Source organism: Formica exsecta, unplaced genomic scaffold (genome assembly GCF_003651465.1).
Source record: "Formica exsecta isolate Colony F162 unplaced genomic scaffold, ASM365146v1 scaffold11, whole genome shotgun sequence".
In the NCBI taxonomy this organism is placed as follows: Eukaryota; Metazoa; Arthropoda; class Insecta; order Hymenoptera; family Formicidae; genus Formica; species Formica exsecta.
The window spans coordinates 1,918,430-1,930,845 of NW_021848439.1; the positions used below are offsets into that span (position 1 = coordinate 1,918,430).

A 12,416-nucleotide genomic window follows, 5' to 3' on the forward strand; every position below is an offset into this window, starting at 1 on the left:
AAAGGTGTTTTTAATTAGCTTACAGAATTATTAAAACTTTTATTAGTGATGTTTTCAATATTTTTGTATGTGTAATCATTTTATATATATAATATATAATATACTAATAATATTATTTAATTAATTATAATGTATTAATAATGATAATGAATTAATTCCATCTGATTTACAGGTGTTCCCGGTGTTGTCGGAGCGCCAGGAGCGCAAGGACCACCAGGATTTTGCGAATTTTGTAATTATCCTAGCAGTAATTACCTGCAGTACAATCGTGGTAATGAAAAAGGTCCTTGATCAACAATATTCTATAGAAACTTAAAGAATTTTTTATGTAGCAGGAAAAGCGGATAGTAAAGATAATTCGATGTGTTTTCTGATATATTAAGTATATTTATAATTTAATAGTCATTCTAACCTGTGTAAATCTTTGCAGAGATCCCTTATAAATCACTGCCATGTATAAAGATTTTCTTTTAATTACGACAAAATAATGTGATTAAAGCATCGAATTCAATGTATTATTTAATAAAACTTATTTTTGATACGCACAGTTTACCTTGATGCGTTCCGAAATTTCGAAACCGTCGCGTCGCGCGCGTCGCCGCGGTCCGATTCTCCGTTCTCCCGTTCACGTTCGCGGTGCGCGTCGGCGCCACTGACGGGTCGTCGGGTATCAGCCAGCGATGGCCAGTGATGGCCGCGGAATTCGCGACGTGCGTCAGCTCGGGCTTCGACGGACGGGCTTGTTTATCGTGACGTCGTCCCGGCGAAGATCTCGGTCACGTACGTTCCGAGAATCCGGACATCGCCCGTACCAGGGCATCGTTCGCTCGTGTGTCACGAGCGTGTATCGATCTCCCGGCAAGCGAGACGTACGTTTTACGCTCAACGAAAACTGCTCCCGTGGCCGCGAACAGTTTCGCACGAGCCCCCTCCGTGCTAACTGTGTACCGTGAGATTAATCGCTGGAATAACGACTATTATCAGGGCTGGTTTCGTCTCGCTATACAATGGCGCGGTGGGAGCGATAAGAGGATACGTGGGAGATCTTTGACGAGGACGGGACGACGACTCCACGCCCCCGTCGGTACCCTTTTTTTTTCGCTGAAGACACGCGCGCAGCGCGAGCGCCCCAGGTAGGTAGAGGTAGATAGCGAGCCGACTGGTAGAACAGGTTAGGTGTCTGTATACCTTCGTAAAATTATTCTATATTATTGTACATCTATTCTTTTATCTTTAGTATTTTACTGTAGCTTTTCGCAATTTTTTTTCATAGATGTTTGAGCGTATATTTATCTTTTTTTTTTTTTTTTAAAAAAAATTAATGTGGCTAAAGAGAACTTGAAGCAAATCCGGCTGGAAAAAATATTGTTGATGTAGTGGAATTATAATAAATGAAAAAAAGTGTCTGCGATAATAAATTGATAAAATCAATGTAAATAGTATAATTAATGTCCATTAAAATATGTCAAGATTTTTAGACACTATTTTAGCCGATTAAATCTACATTTCAAATATTTGTTTAATTGCAATATTGATTCAAAATATAAAAATATTTATTGAAAATAAATTGATATCTAAAAATTTGGATAAAACATTTTATAAAATATAATTTGAATAAAACATTTTCGCTTTAATCGTGTTTTTATTATTTAAAGTTCATGTAAATGCATATGCTTAAATTGCCAGATTTAGGATAAAATTATATTAAATAACTATTTCATTAATATTGAATTATTAATGGTTAATCGTAAATATCAATTGTTTATTGATGCAATTCAACTTTAAAATAGATTGGAAAAATTAAGCGTATTTGGATCTAATAAAAATAGAAAGTCAAATGAAATTAATTAAATTAAAAGACTGATTCTTTACTAAATGCAATGATAGGAGAAACAAAAATATCATAGTATTTATTGATGTCATATTGATATCTATTTGATGCTGAATCTTGATACGCAAAATGTGCTTGTCCAACAAGAAATATCTTTATAAGTTTGCGATGTGTGCTGTGATTAATTGGTGAGAAAATTAATTAATAGTCGGGAAGATGCTGTGCTAAAAGAAATTTCAAAGTATGTTTCTCTTCTAAACTGCGCACGCGCGTACTTATAAAATTGTCCCGCGCAAATCGCAGATGGAAATGTCACTTTGTCTATTCTTTTCAGTTACATAATGTTATACTTCCTGCATCTATATAAAATAAAATAAGCACATGTTCGTCAGAGATTTGAAGGGCGGGAACGAAATGGAAGATGGCGAAAATTACGGTTAGAAAGAACAGACGAGAGAGTGCATGTTATGATACAGAGTTCTAAAGCTCATTAAAAGTTTTATGACGCCTATTAAACATATAGTAAACATAAGTTTATGTAGAAGTATATCAATATACGTTACGTCGACGTTGTTGAAATTATATCGATCTCGTTTGTTGCGGGCGTTGAACTTCGCGATTCCCAGATCAACCGCATCAAGATTTCTCAACGAGATGAAATTGGCCGCGCCTTTTAGTCGCTCCATTTCCCGCGTTCCTTCAAACGCACCTGGCGTTCCTTTCCCGACTGTTCCCACCGTTTCTTTGACCGATCTTACGTTCCCCCACCTGGCCCACTTATCGTATTGATTCAAACTTAGGCATCCTCGTTTAGTTCCCTCATTCCGTTGAACCTATCGCCGATATTACCTCATTGCTTCCTGATCAGTCTATTCCGGTCTATTCCGCTACAATCTCGATCAATTATTAAGAACGGTTAAACGATGCGATACTCGATATTATATTTCGAGAAAATGAAGTATATTATTGGTACTCCAGTTTATTTCATCCTAATTCACTGAATATAGATAAAAATGTTTAAACGATAAATAAACACACTATTACTTTTCTGAAAAAGATTTAAAACGTTTAGAGATTTTAGATATTAAACTTTTTTTTTTAATATTTTTTTATTAATATTATTTCATGCATAATAAAATATTATTTTGCCCAAAAATTAACTTCAATTAATATTACCGTATCGCAAAATAATTGAACTATTCTGAATAGTTTCCGAGATTAATAAATATACTGCTTAATTTAGAGTGTCGATTACAAAGAGAGAGTAAGAAATTGGTGACTGAAAAAAAAAATAAAGCTTGTACCCCCTGAGTGATGAACAGTCGGTTTTAAATCAATTACACCTTCGGGTATCGACGTTTACTAACTAGGTCAATCGTGTACGAACGGATTACATTGTTACAGTTGGACGATCTTGAATTAACTTTTTTCCCAAAGTATAATTTTCACGTGAAAAATCTATGAGGAAGAAATTGTAATAGAAGAGAGAATAATATTCAGCAACTCACATGACAAAAAATACTATGAATGTTAAAATCACAAATAAAATAAATAATCACGTATGTCTAGTAATTCATTAGCAGTATATTCTCTTTTTAATATTATAGTTCTCAAATATTTTTTTAAAGAAAAAAAGATATCAGTTATCTGCTTCTTAAACATTGCATGAAAACGGTATATAAAAAAAATTTCATTGCTTTATTAACATATTTGATCATCTTATTATTTAATAATGAAAACTGTTTATTATCAATTTATAACTGGAGAGAAATTTAAATAGTAATTACATAGTAATTAAATAGTAATTAGTAAATATATATAAATAGTTAACAAATAGCTGAGATAAAAAGCACTTTATATGTATATACATCTCTCGTATTTTAAAAATATTTTTATAATATTTTAGTCACTTCTGCTTATGTAGATTCACATACGTACGAACAAAGTCCAGAAAATCTCCAGTTGTTAATAACATCATATTAGATCGTGGTTGCTTTCATAAGATGAATATATTGCATGTACATTCTAATCATTACTAATTAGTTCTCTCTCTAGTTCATCCTTCAGTTGATGACAAAGAGTTTCATTCTCGCAATCACCATGCATCGCGTAACGTCCTTTACGAATTAAGAACACAGCTTCGTTAGTTGCACGTCTATATATATTATACAGAGAGCTCCATCAAATTAAGACGAAATACGTCGTTTGAAATGGTTGGAGTTAAAACAAGAAAATGCAGCAAATTTAAGTGATATTACGATTTTCTACCGTGTCGTGTTTATATTTGCATGAATGCTGCTAAAAAATGCGATTAATTTCAGCAAATGAAAGTTATTGTTATTCTAGTACGTGGCACGTAATAACGTCCTATTTTGTTTATCTGATTTAAAATGTTAACGCAAAATTGTTACATAACATTCGTTGAAAAAAAAAACGCGCAAGATAATTGATTGTCATCTACTATTTATTATTCGGCCTTCACGGTACGTTGCTTATCTTTATGCGACATATTTACTACTCCTTTAAAAAGAAACATAATCATTAATAAATCTCAAGTATGTGCAAGATTATATTATTCGTTGTGAAACAACATTCGCTATGAATAAAGAAATATTCAGGAAGAAGATTTAACGTAGAAATACATTAATTAATACATAAATACATTATTCGTTCATTTTTCGCAGTGAAAATGGCAGAAGAAGGCGCAGGTGGATCGGGAAACGGAAGTAGCGGCGAGATGAGTCGTTTGCAGCTTCTACAAGAGATGCGACAGCAGAACTTTGATACCATTCGATTTGCGTCATATCGTACTGCCTGCAAGCTAAGATTTATACAGAAAAAAGTGCATCGTAAGTATACACACTTCAATTTCAATATATATCGTATACTTATAAGCTTTTCAACATTTTAAAAATATATATTTCTGCATTTTTATTATTGTATTTCTATGAGGATTAATCTATTTATCGGTTCTGCATGCGTACTTCAGGATTATTAACTCTAGAATGCTAATTTTCTAACACTCTATACAACTATACTAATGCATCTAATTAGAAGTCTTTCCACATTAGCGTCATATCAGGTTTTAAACAAAAGCATTCGTGCTTATATATTAATTAGTTTTGTCAAAAATATTAAAAGATAGATGTTAAAATATACCTTTGTAATGATTGATGCATAATTGTATACAGTGCACAACGTCGACATATGGAACGTAATCGAGGCATTTCGAGAGAACGGTCTAAACACGTTAGAGCCGTCGAGCACGTTAGGGGTATCCAGACTCGAAACACTACTGTCTTCCCTGTTTCACGCGTTGAACAAGAGGGTCCCGGTATCACAGCAATCTAAAGTCGACGCAACTACGGCGTTGCTAATGAACTGGCTATTGGCTGCTTATACTAGCGGGTATGTTTATGAAGATTAACGCTATTTCTTTATCAATTTTTTATCGATTTTTACGAAAACTCTTGATCTTTTATTGCAGTCATATTGAACAAAGTGAGAAATTATATGAATTTTTTATGTAAAGATGGCATTAATAATGATTAGATAAATTAATTTATTTCATATTAAAAAAGAAATATTTACATCATTTCTCTCATGTTTGACGTTATTGTTTGATGCCTCATTAAATAATTTTTTTTTTTCAGAGAAAATAATAAAATATCCGTATTCTCGGTGAAAGTAGCTCTGGCCACATTATGCGCGGGAAAACTCATGGACAAATTTCGATGTAAGTCGCAAGTAATTTCCTTAATTCCTTAATCGCTGAGCAAATTTATTAACGAAATTTATCTTTTCGAGCAGATATATATTCGCAAATATCTGACAGTAACGGACACATGATACATTGGAGGTTCGCCGATTATTTGAAAGAAGTTCTAGCTCTAACTGCAGCAGTCTATGAATCCCCATCGTTCGGATATTCGGATGGTCTCGCTAACTCCATTTTTCCCGCGGTATGTAATATTGTATATGAATCGCTTTAATACATCGATAAAGTAACGAAAGGGATAATGCATTGTATGTGGCAGAACTCCAAAGTTACTGTGAACGATTTTCTGGATACGCTCATGTCGGATCCTGGACCGCACTGCTTAATCTGGTTACCGTTGTATCACAGAATGGCGGCCGTGGAAACAGGTAACTGCGCGGTATCGCAATAAACCGATTAAAATTGAATAAGATAAAGGAAATTTCAATCCTTTGTGTTTTCAGTGGCCCATCCTATCATGTGTGACGCGTGTCACAAAGAGAATTTCACCGGATTCCGATATAGATGTCAAAAATGTCATTCGTATCAGCTGTGTCAAGACTGTTTCTGGCGTGGTAAAGTTTCGGGAACGCATAACAATGATCACGAAACGAGAGAATATAGTAGTTTTGTATGTATTATTGACTATTTTTATTTTTTTTCTGAAACTTTTAAACTTTCATTATTTTTAATCTTTAATAATTTTTAATTTTCATTGATAGAAATCACCGAGCAAACAGATTGGTCATTCTCTGCGAAAGAGCTTTAGATGCGTTCCCGAAAAGGGAAAGAACAGTTTACCGCGGTTCCCAGAACAGCCCGAGAAGACATTGGATCTGTCGCATATAGTGTTAGTATCTTTATCATTCTATAATTTTGCAATCATTGCCTTTCTGAATGTGATTTTACAATTTACATAAATTCTACGTTCCAGCCCACCATCACCTTTACCATCTCACAACGGTTTTCCAGATCCAGGATTTATGGCTCCCTTTGATTCAGGCTCGGTGGACAGTCGTTCGACCTTGAGGAGGTAAGCTTGAACGAGATTTTTATTTATGCACAATTTATTTGCCTTTGCCAATAGTGTGCCAAACGCCATGCTTTACTTATTCTTTTGTGTATCGTCCAGTATGGACAGTTCAAGACTGGACGATGAACATAAATTAATAGCACGATATGCACAAAGGTTGGCACAAGAAGCTAGGACCATGGTAAGTCCTTTAACATTTATATACATTTTATATTCATTTTACGCTTACTGTTTTTACATAGCCACGCGTTGTAATTTTGCTTAAACGTTAAAACGCGAATAAATTGCTCTTATTATCTTAATCCATTAAATTTGCGAAAGCCAATTAAACTGTGCGTTATGCCATTTCGCGACTCATGGCCAGCACTAATATTAATTTCATAACTGCCTCGTTAACAGCCTCGTACTGCATCCAGAATGTCCCAGGCAGATCAAACAGTAAGTATACCATCGTTCAAAGTATCACTGACAATTTCGTGTTGCGAATCGTTTCACGCGTGATCATTTCTGGTTACAGGGGAGAGCGCCGTCGGACGCGAATTTGGCGTCTTTAGATGCGTCGCGGGCGCAGCGTGAACTTATATCGCAGTTAGAGGCGAAGAACAAAGAGATAATGCGCGAGATAGCAAGGTTAAGGTATACCTGTGTCGTTTATATTCCTTTATATCAAGCCTAAACCTTGATTTTATCCTGTTGACCCATCCTAGGATCACGCATGTTCAGAACGTTCTGTTTCGCTTTGTGTCACTTTGGTTGCATAGCTTGTGCTGAAACAAAGAGAAACAACACATATTGTCGACTGACATTGATAAAGAGATTATTCACATTTAAACGAAAAAACAAATTCGTTAATATCGATTACATTCTAATCGTTCATTTCTCTCGCGTGGATTAATATATATTCATTAGATTCATATACTAATATACTACATCAACTACACATCACATCGCTTATGATAAAAAGTGTCAGTGGAGTGGAATATTATTATGTGCTAATGTAAGATCGTGATATATTTCACTTCCTGACGTTCCTGATATCGCATCGGAAGTTTTTTCAAGAAACTTTGTTTTCGCTATAGAAGGCAACAAGAGATAGAAGCCGCGGGTCTAGAAAATCCAGCGTTAATGTCTGAATTGCGAGCTTTGCGACAGAGAAAAGACGAATTGGAGACACATCTAGCAACATTGCAAGATTCCAGAAGACAATTGATGGTACAGCTGGAGGGATTAATGAAAATGTTGAAGGTATTTTTATTACGATTATAACACAATACAATTATAATACAATTATTCTCTTGTAATTTCTGTAAAGGCTAGTTAAAAACTCACCTCTAATTTTCAATTTACTTCTCTAAAAAAAATTGAAAAGAGAATTGATTAGATGTATATTATAAAAATTTATAACAAGGTAAAGCCATTATTTTCATAATTTTCACGATAATTTGGAACGCAATCAATAATCTAATGCAATCTGTCTCAACAGAATCACCAAGCATCTCCACGATCAACGCCAAACAGTTCACCGCGAAGTACAAAATCGCCGCCTTTGCCACCTGGTGTTATCCCGAGCAGCAGGTCGGCACCGCCAACTCCCGGTGGCCCGTTGTCTACAACGCCTCAACAACAGCAACAGCAGCAGCAGCAACAACAACAGCAGCAAACGTCGCAACAAATGTCCCAGAGCTATCAAAGTTCCGTTCCAACGACAGTGGCTAACGTACAAGGCAATGCTATCCTTGGCACGATACAAAATCCTATTCCGGATAGCCTGTCGTGCGTTGGCGGCGATGTAAGGTAGGCAAGCATGTACAAAGAGAAAATACATTACAAAAAGGGATAAGAACCTTCTACAGCGCAAAAACAGCAAAGAACATTTTGAACGGAATATTACAAATTACGCCTGATACATGATTATACACGCGGTTTATTCACATTGATATGATTATACTACGCAGTTAAAAATTTTCATCCATTTAAGTAGATTTCTAAATGGTATTTTAGATCTATACACATTCCATGTGCATTAAAAATATATTCTAACATACAGGCATATAATTAAATAACGGAACTAAATCAATATTAACTATCGATATTCAAGATACATATTGAAGATAGTAATTGTACGTTATACGTGTCTCGTTGGTTTTAATCTCTCTAAATTATTATCAGCTAAGTAAACGAATGGTTGTATGTACTATAAGATAAAGTCAACTTGCAAAAGTCAAATGCTCGAAAATCAGGTTCATCACTTGTATGTGAAATATATATTCCCCCCTTCCGATTATGTTTACTAAAAAATTAATTTCTCCTGTCAATATTACTGTAGCGATCGATATAGAGACATTATTGCACACTATATACAATTTTTTCACAATTAGTTGAAAAAGTCCTAAATTCTCTCCTGCATGCAATTATGAGCGATGAGATATTTCTCTGATTAAGCTAGTATTAAGAACAATATGGTACTAGCGCGAAATAAGTATGAGGAAATGAGTACTTCGTGAGATGTTACTTAAATCGTCAGATCTATATATATCGACCTATAAGTATATATAGTAGAGATATTTGTACATCATATCATGTCGCTTTTAATACTCTGTTTTAATTATTTCTTTTAAGTTATATATTAGGTTTGATGTAAGTTTTTTATATTATCTGGATATATCTTTTAGTTCTTCTGCTGTCATTGTTAGTCATCTTAAATGTATCATTTATGTACAGTACAAAAGCAGCTATCCTGTAAAGAAATTATTGATGCGTTGGATATAAGTTTGACGCGTATGAGTTACCTATCCAGTCCTTCTTTTCTGCTAAGCTTGTGTAAAACACCATCCATCTTTGAAACATTGTTATTTTGTATTTATCATGCGTTTTGCGATATGTAAATATACCGTCCTGCAAGTAATGTATAATAACCAAACGCGGCAAATACTTAAACTGGAAACAAAGCATTTGCGATATCTGTACAACTTCGCCATATTGATATATTTTTATTAGCATCTCGTTACATTAGAGAATCTAATAAATATAGCTTCCCGAGAAATATCGTGCATGTGTATATTATTATAATCAAAAATTTGCTAATTTTAATTTAAAACTTTGTAGATGCCGCTTGTATGTCTTGATATTGTGAGTAATTAGTAGTGAATTGAATAAGAATTATGATTAAGCGGAATGATAATGCTTGCGCAATAAAAGTTGCATGCTGCAATTTCTGTTTAAAAAATAATTTTCATTTGGAAATTGCTTCGCGCGAAGAAAATAGAGATTTTCGATGTCAGGTCTGCGTTCAGGACAAACAGCTTACCAGGAAGCGGTTCCAGCAGTGCCAATAATAGCTTGGGCCGATCCTTAAGAAACGACTTACTGGTAGCTGCCGACAGCGTTACTAATGCCATGTCGACGCTTGTGAGGGAATTAAATTCAGGTATGTCAAATAATAATGCGCTATAAAATCGATTAGTGTCAAAAACTATTAATAAATTGGACGTAGATAAGCAGACTTAACTCATTGTCAGTTAAAAATATTTCTCGATTGTAGCTATATTAGGAAAAAAATGCATATTACACAATTAAATAATATATGTGATGTGAATTCGAAATTTTAAATTATTTCTGAAATTTCATCAAATTTATATGCTATCTAAATAATACCTAATAGTAATTTAAATAGCACCTAAAAATATACTTATTTATTTAATTTCGCATCATTGACAAGAATTCCGTCTGATTGATAAAACTACGTCCAATTGTACTTATAGTTTAAAATGGTATAATTATATGCAATACTACTGAATCTATTATTTTATGTCACAGTGTAATAAATCCTTAGTTGATATATTAATAGCGCAGAAATATAGGTTTTACATTATCTCAGACAGAAGGTAATTTTTAAGAGGCAATATAGAGTTGGTGTCTCGTGAATTAAACAGATCAGTTTAATACTGCAAGCTTAGCTACGAAGTATCTATTAGCAACTATCGCCGTGTTTTAGCTGGTAGCATGTTAGTAATACGAATATTGAGCGATTTCGTCAAGGGAGCCATAATTATGTCGATTTCGATTGTTCGATCGGAAGCGAGGTGAGCAATAGATAAACTGATTTGCATTCACCGTATTATCGTGCATAGCATTTTATAACAAAACCATATCTATTATTATTACTATTATTGCTACTATTTTTTACTCCTGCTACTTTTATTACTACTCTTACTATTACCACATTATAGATGTATATATTAATTATTGCATATTTTTCATACATGCCATTTTAAAAGAAATTTTTTTCTGCATAGTTATTTTAAACTTGTCCAAAAAGGAATATAATTTTTAAACCGGGATGCAAACTTCTCGCACAGTATGTATGATACATATACTTTTTACTACCTTTGACTCGATTTAAAATCGCAAAAAATGATGCAGAATTTATTCTCTCAATCCATTTGTTGTTAACATTTATCGTTAACATATTTTTGACCATCGCAGAACTGAATGTAAACAGGCATGCCACGTCGCGCATTTATATTCTCTCATCTCGTTGGAATCATATCATATAGCATGAAAAATGCTACTCTCTATCTATATATTTCTAGTCTCGCTATTCGTAAACGATCTCTGAATCGTCCGCACAGATATTATCTACACGTAAGATATTCCATTGGACATACTTGAATTGAAGAAAACTTGAAAGCACCTATTTATTTATGTACATATGTTCATATTCGAAGAGAGTGTCGCGTAAGTATAACAATCAATCTCGTAGGAAGACGAACAGCAATCGACACGCGAATTTGTTATCTCGCTCCAATTACTATAAAATTTTTTGCGAAATAAGTGACTTCTCCGAACTCAGTTTCACAGTGCCTCTTGCATTATACACAATTATTTTTTAACAGAACTTTTTTTAATTCAATCAAAATAATTCGATAATAATTATATCACATTTATAAGAAACATATATAGATCTCTTTTATATATTTCTGAATATGTAAATACATACATATGTAAATACAAAATCTATACGGTCTTTCTCAAAACTATTTTACATTTTCTCTTAACTAAATAAATGTTTGACAAAATATATCTAATTTTATTTTATTTGTATCTTCTATTATTATCTATTTTTCTTTTATTTTCGTAAAAATAAAAATCATTACAAGATTTTATTATCTATTTGCATATTTAAAGTTTAATTTCAATTATACATATTTCAGAAATTGTTGATTCAATCTTCAAGTCTTTAATAAAAAACGCTTCTTTTCTTAATTCGAAATCTAATTTCATGATCGAAAAAGAGAGAGAAAATACGATATATATAGTTCTGGGATACTGTATATTTCTTCTATACAGTTTGTTTCTAAAATATTTGGTATAACTTAGCCGGATTCTACTAACGGAAATAACGAGAAAGATTTAGATGAATACGTATCATAAACATATCGTTTTCAGATGCAAATCTTGTATACCAGCCTTTCTCATTATTTCTGTCAATGAGATCAAGTGCTAAAGTTAGGCCGAATGATTGAAAAATAGTCTGTATATTTGCCTGTTTGCCACTTCTATTCGTTTTCATTTATTTTCTTTTTAGAATAGAGTTAGTCAATATTAGCCTAGTGAATAGCACACGGACTACACTACACGCCAGATTCCTGAAATTAATTATTATTTTTTGAAAGTTATTTCGACAGTTAAATTATTAATTTTTGGAAACGAATCCATCATAATCTGGGACAAATCCTTAAAAAAAAAAAAAAAAAAAAAAATATAAAACATAAAATCCCCCTCTTCCATTTTCA

The 12,416-nt window shown here is 33.3% G+C and overlaps 3 protein-coding genes and 1 long non-coding RNA gene across 13 annotated transcripts in view; 2 read left to right on the forward strand and 2 right to left on the reverse strand.

Moving 5' to 3' along the window:
- The window catches only part of LOC115235870 (collagen alpha-1(IX) chain-like), a 25,875-nt gene extending 25,337 nt beyond the window's left edge, over positions 1-538 (forward strand). For both annotated transcript variants that reach the window (XM_029807953.1, XM_029807962.1), the window contains exon 19: positions 173-538. In XM_029807953.1, the coding sequence (XP_029663813.1) occupies positions 173-291 (119 nt within the window). In that variant the 3' untranslated portion in view covers positions 292-538. The remainder of the gene's footprint in view (positions 1-172) is intronic.
- Positions 1-5,329, reverse strand: part of LOC115235982 — a 9,730-nt gene extending 4,401 nt beyond the window's left edge. Inside the window, exons 1-2 of the long non-coding RNA XR_003884115.1 lie at positions 4,991-5,329; positions 2,395-4,652 (exon numbers count right to left, since the gene is read on the reverse strand). This is a non-coding gene — a long non-coding RNA (uncharacterized LOC115235982). The remainder of the gene's footprint in view (positions 1-2,394; positions 4,653-4,990) is intronic.
- The window catches only part of LOC115235907 (dystrobrevin beta-like), a 15,057-nt gene continuing 3,222 nt past the window's right edge, over positions 582-12,416 (forward strand). The window contains exons 1-15 of one of the 5 annotated variants that reach the window (XM_029808002.1): positions 582-1,133; positions 4,516-4,680; positions 5,023-5,239; positions 5,485-5,567; positions 5,642-5,793; positions 5,869-5,977; positions 6,053-6,219; positions 6,311-6,438; positions 6,523-6,621; positions 6,721-6,802; positions 7,021-7,059; positions 7,139-7,257; positions 7,701-7,866; positions 8,105-8,415; positions 9,903-10,048. In XM_029808002.1, the coding sequence (XP_029663862.1) occupies positions 4,521-4,680; positions 5,023-5,239; positions 5,485-5,567; positions 5,642-5,793; positions 5,869-5,977; positions 6,053-6,219; positions 6,311-6,438; positions 6,523-6,621; positions 6,721-6,802; positions 7,021-7,059; positions 7,139-7,257; positions 7,701-7,866; positions 8,105-8,415; positions 9,903-10,048 (1,978 nt within the window). In that variant the 5' untranslated portion in view covers positions 582-1,133; positions 4,516-4,520. Of the gene's footprint in view, positions 1,134-4,487; positions 4,681-5,022; positions 5,240-5,484; positions 5,568-5,641; positions 5,794-5,868; positions 5,978-6,052; positions 6,220-6,310; positions 6,439-6,522; positions 6,622-6,720; positions 6,803-7,020; positions 7,060-7,138; positions 7,258-7,700; positions 7,867-8,104; positions 8,416-9,902; positions 10,049-12,416 lie in introns of those variants that run through there. The other 4 variants (XM_029808029.1, XM_029808011.1, XM_029808019.1 and 1 more) reach the window with 4 other exon arrangements.
- LOC115235955 (E3 ubiquitin-protein ligase TRAIP-like) overlaps positions 7,264-12,416 on the reverse strand; it is an 11,548-nt gene continuing 6,395 nt past the window's right edge. The window contains exon 7 of one of the 5 annotated variants that reach the window (XM_029808131.1): positions 7,264-7,388. Coding sequence is in view for 2 of the 5 variants with exons in the window: in XM_029808139.1 (XP_029663999.1) it covers positions 7,366-7,388 (23 nt within the window). In the remaining 3 variants the exon portion in view is untranslated. Of the gene's footprint in view, positions 7,389-8,042; positions 8,390-10,421; positions 12,270-12,416 lie in introns of those variants that run through there. The other 4 variants (XM_029808139.1, XM_029808148.1, XM_029808123.1 and 1 more) reach the window with 4 other exon arrangements.